This window comes from Micromys minutus, assembly GCF_963924665.1.
Source record: "Micromys minutus genome assembly, chromosome: 8".
Lineage (NCBI taxonomy): Eukaryota > Metazoa > Chordata > Mammalia > Rodentia > Muridae > Micromys > Micromys minutus.
In genome coordinates, this window is record NC_137977.1 from 24,060,225 (window position 1) to 24,075,582 (window position 15,358).

At 36.6% G+C, this 15,358-nt stretch overlaps 1 protein-coding gene across 14 annotated transcripts in view; it reads left to right on the forward strand.

The window, feature by feature from the left end:
* LOC308423582 (ankyrin repeat and KH domain-containing protein 1) overlaps positions 1 to 15,358 on the forward strand; it is a gene marked incomplete at its 5' end in the record, with an annotated part of 94,859 nt that overhangs the window by 67,486 nt on the left and 12,015 nt on the right. For 12 of the 14 annotated variants that reach the window (XM_080920337.1, XM_080920348.1, XM_080920344.1 and 9 more), the window contains 9 exons: positions 649 to 824; positions 998 to 1,160; positions 5,131 to 5,226; positions 6,352 to 6,468; positions 8,976 to 9,144; positions 10,391 to 10,844; positions 11,271 to 11,411; positions 12,792 to 12,941; positions 13,213 to 14,819. In XM_080920337.1, coding sequence (XP_080776463.1) covers positions 649 to 824; positions 998 to 1,160; positions 5,131 to 5,226; positions 6,352 to 6,468; positions 8,976 to 9,144; positions 10,391 to 10,844; positions 11,271 to 11,411; positions 12,792 to 12,941; positions 13,213 to 14,819 — 3,073 coding nt within the window. Of the gene's footprint in view, positions 1 to 648; positions 829 to 997; positions 1,161 to 5,130; positions 5,227 to 6,351; positions 6,469 to 8,975; positions 9,145 to 10,390; positions 10,845 to 11,270; positions 11,412 to 12,791; positions 12,942 to 13,212; positions 14,820 to 15,358 lie in introns of those variants that run through there. The other 2 variants (XM_080920343.1, XM_080920341.1) reach the window with 2 other exon arrangements.

A 15,358-nucleotide genomic window follows, 5' to 3' on the forward strand; every position in this document is an offset into this window, starting at 1 on the left:
GCAAAACCTGAACACACATAAAATAAATATAAATAAATAAATTATTAAAAAGGAAATTCAAGCCAGGCATGGTAGTATATTCTTAAAAATTCCAACATTATAGAACCTGGGGCAGTAAGATATCATGTTCAAGGCCAGTGTGGTCTATATAAGTAAGACTTTCAAAGGGTTGATGTGAGAGAATGTGCTGACATTGTAAATCTAACTCCCTTAAACTTTCTGCCTCGGCATCCTGAGAGCTGAGTTTAGGTATCTCCATGCCTGGCTTTGCTTTTCTTCTTGGATAAGACTGTGAGTGAATGTAATCTGGCATGACTCATTAAATCTAACATTTTCACCTGTTATTTAGTAAAATTTATTTATTTGCTTATTTATTTAGGGGGAGTGTGCTGTTGAGACAGGATTTTAAGAAGTCTGTACTTGGGATTACCTTGAGCTCTGGTCTTGATCCTCCTGATCCCACCTCCCCAAGAGCTGGGGTTACATGAGCTATCAAGAACTTAATTTAGTACAGTTGAAAACACAGTATTATTTAGTTTTTTTTTTTTTATGAGAGAAAATCAGAAATAGAATTTACTTAAATATTGATTAGTTTAATCTTTTTAAGAAAGTATATAATTTCATTGCATTCTTAACTGGTTTAAATAGACTGGTCTTACTCCCTTGATGGAAGCAGCTTCTGGAGGATATGCAGAGGTTGGAAGAGTTCTCCTTGAAAAAGGAGCAGATGTCAATGCGCCTCCTGTGCCTTCCTCAAGAGACACTGCTTTGACAATAGCAGCAGACAAAGGCCACTACAAATTCTGTGAGCTCCTGCTTAGCAAGTAGGTAAATTTCTGTTGATACATGTAGAACTCCAATGGTCCCTTTCACTCTTTTTTTAAAAGTAACTTTAACAACATTTCAAAAAACAATTGTTGCATGGTAAAGAACACTATAAAAATGTCAGCCTTATATAGGAGACTATTGATTGTTTTGTTTGTTTGTTTGTTTGTAGGGGAGCACATGTTGATGTTCGTAACAAGAAGGGAAATACACCACTTTGGTTGGCATCCAATGGTGGTCATTTTGATGTAGTACAATTGCTATTGAGAGCAAAAGCTGATGTGGATGCAGCAGACAACCGAAAAATCACACCTCTTATGTCAGCGTTTCGCAAGGTAATATGACATATGGGGAAAGGGTAAAATTTAATAATTTTAAAACAATTTCAAGTTAAAACCATGTGCAGAATATAAACTGATACTATGGAATTAAGTGTATCTGTATATAAAAGTCATTGCTTGTTTCTGGACATGGTATTTCATACTGTTAATCTTAGCACTCAGGAAAAGAGAGGCATAGGGATCTCTGAGTTTAAGGCCAGCCTATTCTACAGATTCAGGCCAGCCAGAGCTACAAAGTGAGAAACTATCTTTTAAATGGATATAGAATTTGTGGTACATTTACACAATGGATTACTACTCAGCTATTAGAAACAATGACTTTATGAAACTCCTAGGCAAATGGATGGAACTAGAAACTATCATCCTGAGTGAGGTCACCCAGTCACCAAAGAACACACATGGTATGCACTCACTGATAAGCAAATACTAGCCCAAAAATCAGAATACCCAAGAAACTATTCATAGACCATATGAAGCTTAAAAAGAAGGAATGCCAGAATGTGGATGCCTCAGTCCTTTTTAGAAGCAAGAACAAATCACTCACAGGAGGAAATACAAGGTCAAATAGAGAAGCAAGGATTGAAGAAAAGATCATTCAGAGACTACCTCACCTGGGGATTCACCCCATATGCAGCCACCAAACCCAAGCACTATTGCTGATGCCAAGAAGTGCTTACTGGTAGGAACCAGATATGGATGCCTCATCAGAGGCCCTGCCAGAGTCATACATATATAGTTGAGGATACTTGCAACTACCCATTGTACTGAACATGGGGACCCCAATGAAAGAACTAGAGAAAGGACTGAAGGAGCTGAAAGGGTATGCAACCTCATGGGAAGAAAAACATTATCAACCAACCAAACCCTCCTGAACTCCCAAGGACTAAATCACCAACCAATGAGCACACATGGAGAGACCTATGGCTCCAGTTGCATATGTAGCAGAGGATAGCATTAGACAATGGAGAAGAGGCCTTTGATCCAGTGAAGGCACATTTTACCAGTGTAGGGTAATGCCAAGGCACTGAGGTAGAGAAGGGGATTGGGAGAGGAAGCACTTTCATGGAAGCATGGGGTGGGGGATAACACTTGAAATAACAGAGAATTCCCAATAAAATTAAAATACAAAAAGCAAACTATCCTATTGCCAGGCATGATGGCACCTTCTACAGTCCCAACACTCAGGACTAGGTGAAAACAGAAAGATTCAGAGTTAAAGGCCAGCCTGGGATTATATGAATCTATCTGAAACCAAACCAAATGGAAAAGATTGCTTTCTATTATTCTATTGTGGCTAAACCTATGAGTTATTTGGTAGTTCATTATAATTAGCTTTGACTTTAATTAATTTGGTATCTTAATTAGCTTATATTATGTCATTATCGAAAACATAAAATTTGAGGCTCTGGAGATTGCTCAGTGAGTAAGAATTCTTGCTTTTCCTGCAAGAGGACCTCAGTTGGAAATACTAGCACCAAAATGAAAAGCCAGGTATGGCAACACCTGCCTGGAACCCCATCATGTGGGATTAGAGACAACCTAGGCAGAATGGCAAGCTTCTAGTTCTGTGAAAAACCGTCTCAAGGCAGTAAGGCAGAGAATACCTAGACCTGCTCTGGCCTCTGCATGCATACACCCTCAGTCACACGTATATACAACACACACACACACACACACACACACACACACACATATATACATGCTCATTTATTGACAATAATAAAATACTGCATGTGGTCTATGAAGCCTAGCCCTGCATAATTTTGTTTTTATTAACTTCCATGGCCTAAGTACTCATTGCCTTTCCTCTTTTTATGTGCCATATTGTGTTGTCACTAGCCTGGAATGCACGAGGTTTTTAAATATTCATATGCTTTTACTCATTTCCCTTTTCTGAAAATTTCCCCCATTGTTCTTCCACCTGGGTCACCATTCTACTCATCCTTTAGTTCTCATTTTATGTGACTTCTTAGAGTCTTTCCCTTAATACCCAATTTGAGAACAGTTTTATGGTTAAAATTTATTTTTCTTTTGATTTGTAATTTTACATGTTCAAGTATTTTTATTATTTTTATGCACGTATCGGCTAAGAAACATTACTATCATTTTATTACTATTTATTACAAATTTAAGATTTTATTATGTTTAGTTTTGTTTTGCAAAGACAAGTGTCACTATGTTGTCTTGACTAGCCTAGGACTCGAAATTTAGACCAGGATGGAACTTACAGAGTGTCTGCCCATAAGGTCTGAACTTAAAAGCATATGCCACCATACCCAGTTTAAGGCTTTTAAAAAATAAGTACATCTTATGTTTATGAATATTTGTTTGCATGTACACCATACATGTTTGGTATGCAGGGAGGCCAGAAGAGAACATTGGATCCTGTGAAACTGAAGTGGCAGATGGTTGTAAATGTTCATTTCTATGCAGTGAACTGAACCCCCAGACTTCTGCTCTTTCTACAAGCTCATTTTTAAAAATTGTATGTGTTGTGTATGTCTGTGTGTGGGTTTGTGGGGGGCATGTAAGTAGAGACTAGCGACTTTAGATCCTGGATCCTGAGAGCTAGCTACACTTGGGTCATCTGAAGAACAATATACGTGCTTAACCACTGAGACATCTCTCCAGTTCTTAAAAAAAAAATCCTTTAATTAAAATCTAATTTAGAGTAAAGAACATAAATAATGCACAGTTTGATGATAGTATAAATGCATATTCCATGTGCTTTATTACCTTATAAATGTAAGAGATGCTTTCATATCCTTAGAAGATCATCTAATATGTTTTAATTAATTTCATGTCCCAGAGACAGCTACTTTCTATTTTCTTGTCTCCCTGAGAGACAATCTAGTGCCTTTTGTTGATTTTGTATGGTGTGTGTGTGTGTGTGTGTGTCACAGTGTGTGACTGGAAGTCAGAATACAGCTTACAGAAGTCAGTTCTCTCCTACCATGTGAGTTCAGGGGATCACATTGGAGTTGTCCGACTCCGTGGCAAGTGCCTTCACCAGCTGAGTCATCACTCCAACCTGAAACCTACACTCTTGAGAATGTTTCAGGACCTTAATAGGAAGAGAATATTTGCAAGCTTGTTATAAGTAGCTGTGCTTAGACTTTATTACCTATGGTTCAGTTCCCAGTAAGGGCATTTAGAACATGTCCTATCAGCAGGCAGTGATAGTACACTCCTTTCCCAGCACTCTGGAGGCAGAGGCAATATGATCTCTGTGAGTTCAAGGAGAGCCTGGTCTACACAGTTTCAGAACAGCTAGGATTACACATAGTAACCCTGTCTCAATAAAACAAGACAAACAAAAAGGTGTTTTATCTATTCAAGCCATAAAGTTCAGAAAAATGTAATAGACCACTTTGTGTAATACTAAGATAAAACTCAAATAATGCTTTGAAATCTAAAAATTGGTGTTTTTAGACTTAGACCCCCTTTATACTGACATTTATTTCACAATCCCCATTTCTTCCTTAGCTTTATTATATGAAAAGCAATTGAAAATAGCTTTTCTGTTTTCTGTGGGATATGGGGAAATTAATGTCCCATAATAGAAAATTAATGCCTATCATATTGTTTGTTTTTTTTTTTTCCCACTTGCTTCCTTTTGTTTTTGAAGCAGGGTATCTTTATGTAGCCCTACTGTCCTGAAACTCACTATGTATGTAGACCAGGCTGGTTTCAAAATTACAGAGATCCACCCATCTGTCTCTGCTTCTTGAATGCTGGGATTAAAAGGCATGTAATACCACTGTCACCAGCCGAATACCATATATCCTTGAGCATGTTTTACTCAATCTTTTTCTGTTTAAAAACTAAACAGTGTTCATATGTTCATAATTTTAATTATAAATTTAGTGATCTACTTTAAAATACTAATTTTTCACATTAAGTTGTTGAAACAGATAAAATTTCAAAAAAATGCTTTTGTGGTTTTTGTTGTGCTTTTTTTTAGGGTCATGTAAAAGTTGTTCAGTATTTGGTGAAGGAAGTCAATCAGTTTCCATCTGATATAGAATGCATGAGATACATAGCAACAATTACAGATAAGGTAAGTTTACTCTGTTATTGAAGCACATTTTTATTCTTTATGGCATTATATGCCAAGAAGTATAATTAGGAACTTGTTTCCACTGGGCATGCATTCAGTAGTAAGAGTATGCTTAACTGGGCAAGAAGGCCATGAGTTCAGTCCCAGCACCAAACAGAGAACTTGTTCTTTTGATCATTTAAAGATTAAGAACATGGGTCTTGCTGAGGGGTGGTTCATCATGCCTTTAACACCATCACTGGGTGGCAGAGGCAGGTGGATCTCTGAGTTCAAAGCCATTCCTGGACAACCAGGAATACACAAAGAAACCCTGTCATGAAAAGAAAGAAGGGGATGGGGATAGCAAGGAAAGAAAAAACAAACATGGGCCTCTTAGCTTATTCCTTTGCAAAGTAAATTGATATGATACTATTGGTAACATTTGAAACTACCTCCTATACATCATAATGGTAGTGACTATAGCTAAGGTTTATTACTAAATTTTATTAGCCTGATTAGCTTTTCTAAGAATATCTTGAAAGGAAGGAAGAAATACCAAGCCAGGTATAGTACATGTTTTTAATCTCAGCACTCAAGAGGCAGGTAGATTCTGTGAGTTCAAGAACAGCCTGGTCTACAAAGTGAGTTCCAGAGAAAAACAAAACAAAATAAAAAAAGAAAGACGCCTTTGTCTTACATGCATTTGTGTTACATGATAATGCACACACTTATCATCCCAGTACTTGAGAGGCAGAGGCAGGAGTTTTAGAAGTTTGATGGCAGCCAGAGCCACATAAGGAGATGTTGCCTCCAAAAAGAAAAAAAAAAAAAAGCCTTATTTTTGCCACATTGTATTTTCATGCCTGTAGTTCCAGCACTCAACTAGCTTCAAGCCCATCTCAACAGTTTAGTGGGTTGAAGGCTAGTCTGGGCTGAGCTGCTGTTTCAAAAACTTTTTTTTTTCTTTTTAAAGGTGTTCTATTCTTATGAACAATTGATGCAGAACTGAACTCAAAGTTTAATTTGATTTGGCCAATTTCTAGTTGGAGGTTTGACTTGAGGACTTTCTATTCAGCTCTACTTTTATTGGACCCTTTACTATAAATGTTTTTATGCTTATGCGATTGTCCTCTGTGCTCTCTACAGGAACTGCTGAAGAAGTGTCACCAATGTGTTGAGACGATTGTGAAGGCTAAAGACCAGCAGGCTGCAGAAGCAAATAAAAATGCAAGCATTCTCCTAAAAGAACTGGATCTAGAAAAGGTGAGAGGGTAGAATGAACTCCTTGTTAGAAATCAAATTAGAGTAATTTGTTATCTGCATAAATAGTAGTCTTTAGCAAAATATGATTAAAAGGTTTCTTTGTAAAGGTCTCTATTCTTGTCTAGATATTTGGGGAAACCCTAGCTTTATTCCACAGCACTGTCTAGGTTGTGTAAGACAATGGGAACATTTTTTAAAATTAAAAACCCTGATTGCCTTTCTGACACTCTTACTCAGAAAGAAATATAGATGTCCAATAAATAGTTGAAGAATGTTCCATTTACTAATCCATAAAGAACTATCTAATGAAAACTTAAACTGGGCAAGGTAGCACACACCTATAATCCCAGCACTCAGAGGATTAAGTAGAATAATTAGTTTAAAGCCATCAGAGATCTACAAGACACTAATTAAAATATCAATTAGGGCCAGGCATAGTACTGTATACCTTTAGTCCCAGTACTTAGGAGCCAGAGGCAGAATTCTGAGGGTTCAAGACCAGTCTCATAATAAATTAAGATTAAAAAATAGGAGTTTTCAAGGGCATTAATTGTTGTATTGCTTATAATGAACAAAAGTAAAAATCTTAAATGTCATTAGGAAATTAATTAATTAATTAGGGGTTGTCTATGTAACCTTGGCTATCTTGGAGCTTGCTTATAAACATCATGATAGTTGTGGTTTAGGCAAATACGTGCCTCAGAATTCTATTTTTTTAACTTTTTACTGAGGTTAAATTTATATGTCATAGATTTATCCATTTAAAGTTTTTTTAAGATTTATTTACTTGTTTTATATAAGTATGCTGTACATTGTCATTGTCTTAAGACATACCAGAAGAGGGCATCAGACTCCATTACAGATGGTTGTGAGCCACCATGTGGTTGCTGGGAATTGAACTCAGGACCTCTGGAAGAGCAGTCAGTGCTCTTAACTGCTGAGCCATCTCTCCAGCCCCCCATTTAAAGTTTTACAAATCACTGTAGTATATTCATTGACTTGTACATTCATTAATTGCCATAATCTATTTATGCCATCTCCCTTCCCCCACTATTTATTTAAAGCAGGGTCTTTCTATGTAGTCCTAGATGGCCTGTTAATCAGTGATAAACCTGCCTCTGCCTTCCAAGTACTGGGATTAAAGGCATACCCTACCATACCCAGCCTGGTTGGTTGGTTGGTAGATTGCTTTTCTTTTTAATTGTGCATACACTGCCTGGAGGCATCAGAGCCCCCATAGAATTAGAGTTACAGACACCTGTGAGCTGCCCTAATATGAGTGCTGGAACCAAACTAGTGTCTTGAGTATTACTTAACCACTGAGCCATCTCCATAGCCCTTTCTATCTATCTATCTATCTATCTATCTATCTATCTATCTATCTATCTATCTATCTATTTATTTAATGTATATGAGTACACTATGGCTGTCTTTAGACATACCAGAAGAAGGCATCAGATCTCATGTTGTGAGCCACCATGTGGTTGCTGGGAACTGAACTCAGGACCTTGGCAAGAGTAATCAGTGCTCCTAACCACTGAGCTATCTCTCCAGCCCCCCTTCTATTTATTTTAAGTAGCTCTATTAATAAATAACTGAAAATTTTACAAAGTAATATAAGGTTTTATTTATTTTAAGATTTAGTTTAGCAATTTAATTTTTATTTAGTAGTTTAGTTGGAGGTAGGAGCTTACTGTGTTATTTGGCCTTGAGCTCTGGAATTACAGGTATATACCATCACATATACTCTGACTTGATGTCTTGTCTGCTTCTACCACTGAGCTGTAACCCTAGCCTGATAATTTATTTTCAATTAGGTTACTTGATCATTAATGAATAAAAAGACATAACTGTATATTTTAGGTGTTCATGTACCTTATCAGATAAAGCATTTTTATTTTTTGGTTTCATAAGTCCTTTTTTTACATTATTGATGTTCATTTGAAATATAAAGATATTTAATTTCGACATCAAATTTGTTTTTGTTTTCTTGTTTTTAATTTATTTATATGAGTACACTGTCACTTTCTTCAGACACACCAGAAGAAGACCTCAGTTCCTGTTACAGACGGTTGTGAGCCACCATGTGGTTGCTGGGAATCGAACTCAGGATCTCTAGAAGAGCATTCAGTGCTCTTAACCGCTGAGCCATCTCACCAACCCCAAATTTGTTTTTTTTCCTTTGTTATTTGAGACTGGCATCCATGGGAAGTAAAGGACAAAAATGTTATTTCATATAATGTTTTAATTTACTACATTATGGGGACTGGAGAGATGGCTCAGTTTTAAGAACATTTGTGAAGAGATCTGGGGTTCAGTTCCCAGCCTTCACATTGGCAGCTTACAACTAATTCTTATAACCAATTCTAGAGGATCCCATGCCTGCTTTTGACCTCCTCAAACACCAAGCATGTCAAATGGTGCATACTCAGGCAAAACAAGCATACACAAAACAAATGTAAAAAGTGTTTCACATTATTAAATTAAATGATATATTTTATTTACAGTCAAGAGAAGAAAGCAGAAAGCAAGCTCTTGCAGCGAAAAGAGAGAAGAGAAAAGAAAAGAGAAAAAAGAAAAAAGAGGAACAGAAAAGGAAACAGGAAGATGAGGAGAACAAACCTAAAGCAAATTCAGAACAACCAGAAGGTGAAGATGAAGAAAATGATGAAGATGGTAAAAAAAAAAAAAGATTAATTAATTACATATAAAATTATCCTCTATTAGCATGGTGGAGTAAACCTGTAATCCTATCACATAGGATGCTGAGACAGGGAAATTGCCATAAATTCAAGACCAGGTTAGCTACATAGAAAGATCCTATCTCTAAATTAAATAATAAGTAAAATTTGAGAGATAGGGAACGGGGAAAGGTGATAACATTTGAAATGTAAATACATATACTATCCAATTAAAAGTTTAAAATAAGTAAAATTTAAATTAATCTTTTGGGGGACATTCTTGTTAAAGATTTCATTACGTTAATCTGAAATTGATAGTTGGCTTTTATATAAATAATGCTGAGTGCTTTACAGTATAAACTAATAGAGAAAACAGGAAGATAAAGGCAAGCATGATTTAAAAACATGTTTTATTTTTTGTTTCTTTGTTTCAAGATAGGGTTTTTTTTTTGTGTGTAGTTAAGGCTGTCCTGGAACTCACAGAGATCCGCCTGCCTCTGCTTCTGGGATTAAAGGTGTGTGCCACCACTGCCCAGCTTAAGTTTTCCTGTAAAATAACTTATATATATTAAACAAGTACAGTAGGTTTGTCAGTTTTACTTCAGGTTCTTCTCTACTTCTAATTTCCCTGATTAGAATAATTCCTCAGTGAGTTCTTAGCTAAGGTTAAAGCTTAAAACCATGGTAGTTAAATTTGTCAGTAGAGGTATTTAGTAGACTATATAATTGTCCATTTCTTTAATTCTAGTTCCTCAATACTATTCCAGATTTTTCATAAATTCAAAGTATATTATGGCTCTTTAATAGTTCATGGTACTTGTATCATCATTCTTCAGAGTACTAATGGTAGGGCTGGATAGTTTTGTGTTTAAGAATCTTCCTGAGACTCTTGTTCAATTCTAAGTACACACACGTGGCAGCTCACAACTGTCTGCAACTTCACTTCCAGGGAATCCAACATCCTCATGCAGACATACTTGCAGACAAAATACCAATGCACATAAAATAAGAATAAATATAAATATGAATATAAATAAAATATTAATAGTATATATTTTACACCAACTTATACGTCAAATGTTTTAACAATAATAAATATTTTTTATTAATTAAAAAGAAAATATGTCCCAAAAGATTGATTGATTATAAACTATTACATATATTCTGTCATGATTTGTTTTGACATCTTTGGCCCTCTTTGTGATTTTTTTTTTTTTTTTTTTTTTTTTTTTTAATTTCAGTGGAGCAAGAAATCCCCATAGAGCCCCCAAGTGCAACCACCACTACTACAATTGGAATCTCTGCTACATCTACCACGTTTACAAATGTTTTTGGCAAAAAAAGAGCCAATGTAGTGACAACCCCCAGCACCAATCGGAAAAATAAGAAGAATAAGACAAAAGAGTCTCCTCCCACAGCACATTTAATTTTGCCTGAGCCACATATATCTTTAGCACAACAAAAAGCAGATAAAAATAAAATAAATGGAGAACCTAGAGGTGGTGGTGCAGGTGGGAATAGTGACTCAGATAACATAGACAGCACAGACTGCAACAGTGAGAGCAGCAGTGGGGGGAAGAGCCAAGAGTTCTGCGTCACTGTAGATGTGACTCCCACTAATGACAGGAGATGCACCACAGTTGTCAGCTCTCAAGAAGAAAAGGCAGTTACCACCACTTCAAAGACTCAGACACGGTACGTTTTTCTATTTTGTTAACTCTTTATTCACTGTTCTTACTTCATACCTGGCATAAAGTTTTACAGTCTGTTATCTAAGTACAAATTTTATTAAGCAACTTCTTAATATTATCTTGTCTCTAGTCTTCAGAACTAAAATTTGTTCTCTGTCCATGTTTTTATTGTAAAGATTACTAGATATTTTTTAATATTCTTAGTCTTTAAAAATACTACCAAGCTTTGATTTTAGTTAACTGTATTAATTTTTTAATAACCCATTTTGATATTAAAATAGATGATTGCTTATTTTGTTTGTTTTCCTGTCTTGATTATTTAATGTACAAAGCTTCAAAAAATATTTCATTATTACTTAATCTATGTAATCTCTTGGATTTTTATCTTAAAATGTATTTTTTGTTGAACTCCATAATTCCATTTTCTCAGCCTTGACTGTGAAGTAAATGCTAATTCCACATCAACAAGCTACAAGTCATTGCCATTAAGTTCTCCAACCATGAAACTGAATCTCACTAGTCCTAAAAGGGGTCAGAAAAGAGAAGAAGGGTGGAAAGAAGTTGTTAGAAGGTAAGTAGAATTAATCCCATCTGTTACTTTTTTCTTTTTTTCAAACAGGGTCTCATTAGGCAGTATTGGCCTGCCTAGAACTAAAAAGTAAACAAAGATATCCTAAAATGCATAGCAGACCTTCTCCTTTGTCTCCCAGGTGCTGGGATCATAGCAGTATGCCACCACAGTGGCTTTTTGTTTTGTTTATTTAGAGTTGGTACAGCCCAAGCTGACCTTAAACTTGATAGACAGCCAAGGCTAACCTTAAATTCCTGATCTACTTGTTTCCACTGGCCAAATAATAGGACTTAGATACATACCACTATACCTGGCTCTAAATTCTTTATCTTTTACGATATGGTTACCTGTTTAATAATTTGAATGTAACCATTATTACTTAATTATTAATGTAAACACCAGGTGCTGGAGAGATGGCTCAGTGGTTAAGAGCAATGACTGCTCTTCCAGAGGTCCTGAGTTGAATTCCCAGCAACCACATGGTGCTCACAGCCATCAGTAATCGGATCTGATGTCTTCTGATGTCCTCTTCTGGTGTGTCTGAAGACAGCACAGTGACAGTATACACATACATAAAATAAATTAATTAATTAAGAAAAAAGTACACCATACTAAATACACAATATGATAAAAAACTTAGAAACCATATATAGAAATTATATAATAAAGTAATGAATCACATTTTATGTAGGCCAAACTTGAGACTTTTTAAAATTGCTAAATATGAACTGTTCATGGTTTAAAATTGCAAGCTAACATATATTACTCAGTGTTTTGTTTTAAGATAGGGCTTCACTGTGTGGCCCTAGCTGGCCTAGCACTAAGTAGACCAAGTTGGCCTTCATTGAGATCCAAATACCTCTGCTTCCCAGTGCTAAAATTACAGGTATCTGCTACCACCATTATTCCAGCACAATAGTATGTTTTGTTTCTAGTTTAGAAAGGGAAAGCATGTTAGTTGTAGTTTAGTCAACCATGATATTTTAAGCAGATTAGGATACTTACATTAGGAGTTGCTAAATAGAATGTTTATTTGTTTTTTGTCCTTTTTTAAGACAGGATCTCAGTATCTTGCCCTGGCTATCCTAGAACTCACAATGTAGACTAGGCTGACCTCAGACTCACAGAGATCTCCCAAGTGCTGGGATTAAAGGCTTGTACCACTGCATTCTGCTTAGGACTTTTCTTTTAAATGGCAATCTAATTTTTAAAGTAATTTTCCTCAAGTAAATTCAATAAAATAATCTCTAAAGTAAGAATTATTTAAGGTCTAAGAATAGTCTATAAAATGCCATCAACATAATTAGATATCTTTAACTTTATATTCCAATGTTAAAGACATTTGATTTCATAAACTCATAGGTAGCCTTTATTTTCCAGGTCAAAGAAATTATCTGTTCCAGCCTCAGTGGTGTCCAGAATAATGGGAAGAGGGGGATGCAACATTACAGCAATACAAGATGTTACTGGTGCCCATATTGATGTGGATAAACAAAAGGATAAGAATGGAGAGAGGATGATTACAATACGGTAACTATAAAAATAACATGTATTACTAGTTCTAGATCAAAATTTTATAAGAGGAATGCTTCAAGGTAGGAATTTTATTTGAAAATTGGGATATAGCTCAATGGTAATTATTTGCTTAGCATATATTAAGCCCTAGGTTCAACTCCAGAAAAAAAATTTACATGATTCATAAAATTTTCTAGGGATAAAACGAAATCAAAATGTATTGAATGAAAAACACTTTCAATGATTAAAAAGTGTGTTTATATTGTTGGTTTCATTTCTTTTTTAGGGGTGGTACAGAATCAACAAGATATGCAGTTCAACTTATCAATGCACTTATTCAAGATCCTGCAAAGGAACTAGAAGACTTGATTCCTAAAAACCATATCAGGACACCTGCCAGTACCAAGTCCATTCATACAAACTTCTCATCTGGAGTAGGTACCACAGCAACTTCCAGCAAGAATGCATTTCCCTTGGGTGCTCCAGCACTTGTAACATCACAAGCAACAACATTATCTACGTTCCAGCCCGCTAATAAACTTAGTAAGAATGTGCCGACAAATGTACGATCTCCTTTCCCAGTGTCCCTTCCCTTAGCTTATCCTCATCCTCATTTTGCTCTTCTGGCTGCTCAAACTATGCAACAGATTCGGCATCCTCGCTTACCCATGGCGCAGTTTGGGGGAACCTTCTCACCGTCACCTAACACCTGGGGCCCATTCCCAGTGAGACCTGTGAACCCTGGCAGTACAAGTAGTTCTCCAAAGCATAATAATACAGCTCGTCTACCTAATCAGAATGGACCTGTTTTGCCATCAGAAACTCCTGGACTGACTACTTCTGGTTGTCCTATCACAGTCTCTTCTGTAGTTGCCGCCAGTCAGCAACTCTGTATGACTAATTCCAGGACTCCTTCATCAGTCAGAAAGCAGTTGTTCACTTGTGTGCCTAAGACCAGTCCTCCAGCAACAGTGATTTCTTCTGTGACAAGCACTAGTAGTTCCTTGCCTTCTGTGTCTTCCACGTCTATCACTAGTGGACAAGTTACCACCACATTTATACCTGCAACTACTCAAGTACAACTTTCTTCACAAAAGGTGGAGTCTTTCTCTGTCATACCACCTCCCAAAGAGAAAGTGTCCACACAGGATCAGCCTTTGACAAACCTATGTACACCATCTCCAACAACTAACAGTTGTAATAGCTCTGCCAGCACCACCTCAGGAGCTCCAGAATCTCACTCATCCAGTAGCCCTACTCCTTCCAGTAATACACAGGAGGAGGGACAGCCATCCAAGGTGTCTGATTTAAATCCCGTGTCAATGCCTTTTGCCTCTAACTCAGAATCTGCTCCATTGACTTTGGCATCACCCAGATTGGTTGCTGCTGATAATCAGGACACTGGTAGTTTACCTCAGTTAGCTGTACCAGCACCTCGAGTTTCTCATCGAATGCAGCCCAGAGGTTCTTTTTATTCGGTGGTACCAAATGCAGCTATACACCAGGATCCCCAGTCAATTTTTGTTACCAATCCAGTTCCTTTAACACCATCTCAAGGCCCACCAGCTGCAGTGCAGCTTTCATCAGCAGTGAACATTATGAATGGTTCTCAAATGCATATAAACCCAGCAAATAAGTCTTTGCAACCTACATTTGGCCCAGCCACACTTTTTAATCACTTCAGTAGTCTTTTTGATAGTGGTCAGGTGCCAGCTAACCAAGGGTGGGGAGATGGACCTCTGCCCTCAAGAGTTGCTGCAGATGCCTCTTTCACTGTTCAGTCAGCTTTCCTGAGTAACTCTGTACTTGGACATTTGGAAAATGTACACCCTGACAACTCCAAGGCACCTGGCTTCAGACCACCATCACAGAGAGTTTCTACTAGTCCAGTTGGTAAGCCATTAAGTATTATTGTAGCTAAATATGAGGCTGTCAAAACTCATCTTTCAAACGAATAGGCACTTACTTTGTACCTAATACTATCTAACCTTACAGAAACAATGCCTTTTAGTTAATGCTACTTAAATGCAAAAATTGCTGTATGTACATCACATATAAGTGATTTCTGTACCTAAGAGTAGATGTTTATATCTTATTGGTCCAGGTTTTTGGAAGTTGATGTCATAATAAGAAGGATTTATGGCATATTTCTAGACATGGGTGTAACTATTTCTTTGCTGGCAGATGGCCCATCATCACCATACCTAAAGATTAATCCCCAGAAACCACATGGGACCATGAGAACCAACTCCTGAATGCATGATCTCCTCACATTTATGTGCTATGCACATAAATAAATTAACATAAAAACAAAAACTACTTATTATGGACCAGAAATGACTACTTACCCATATTTTTTCTAAAACATTGTCTCATGTTTCTAATACACTTAATAGGGAGATCAGTGGAATTTAAGAAAAGGGCTAAATTCA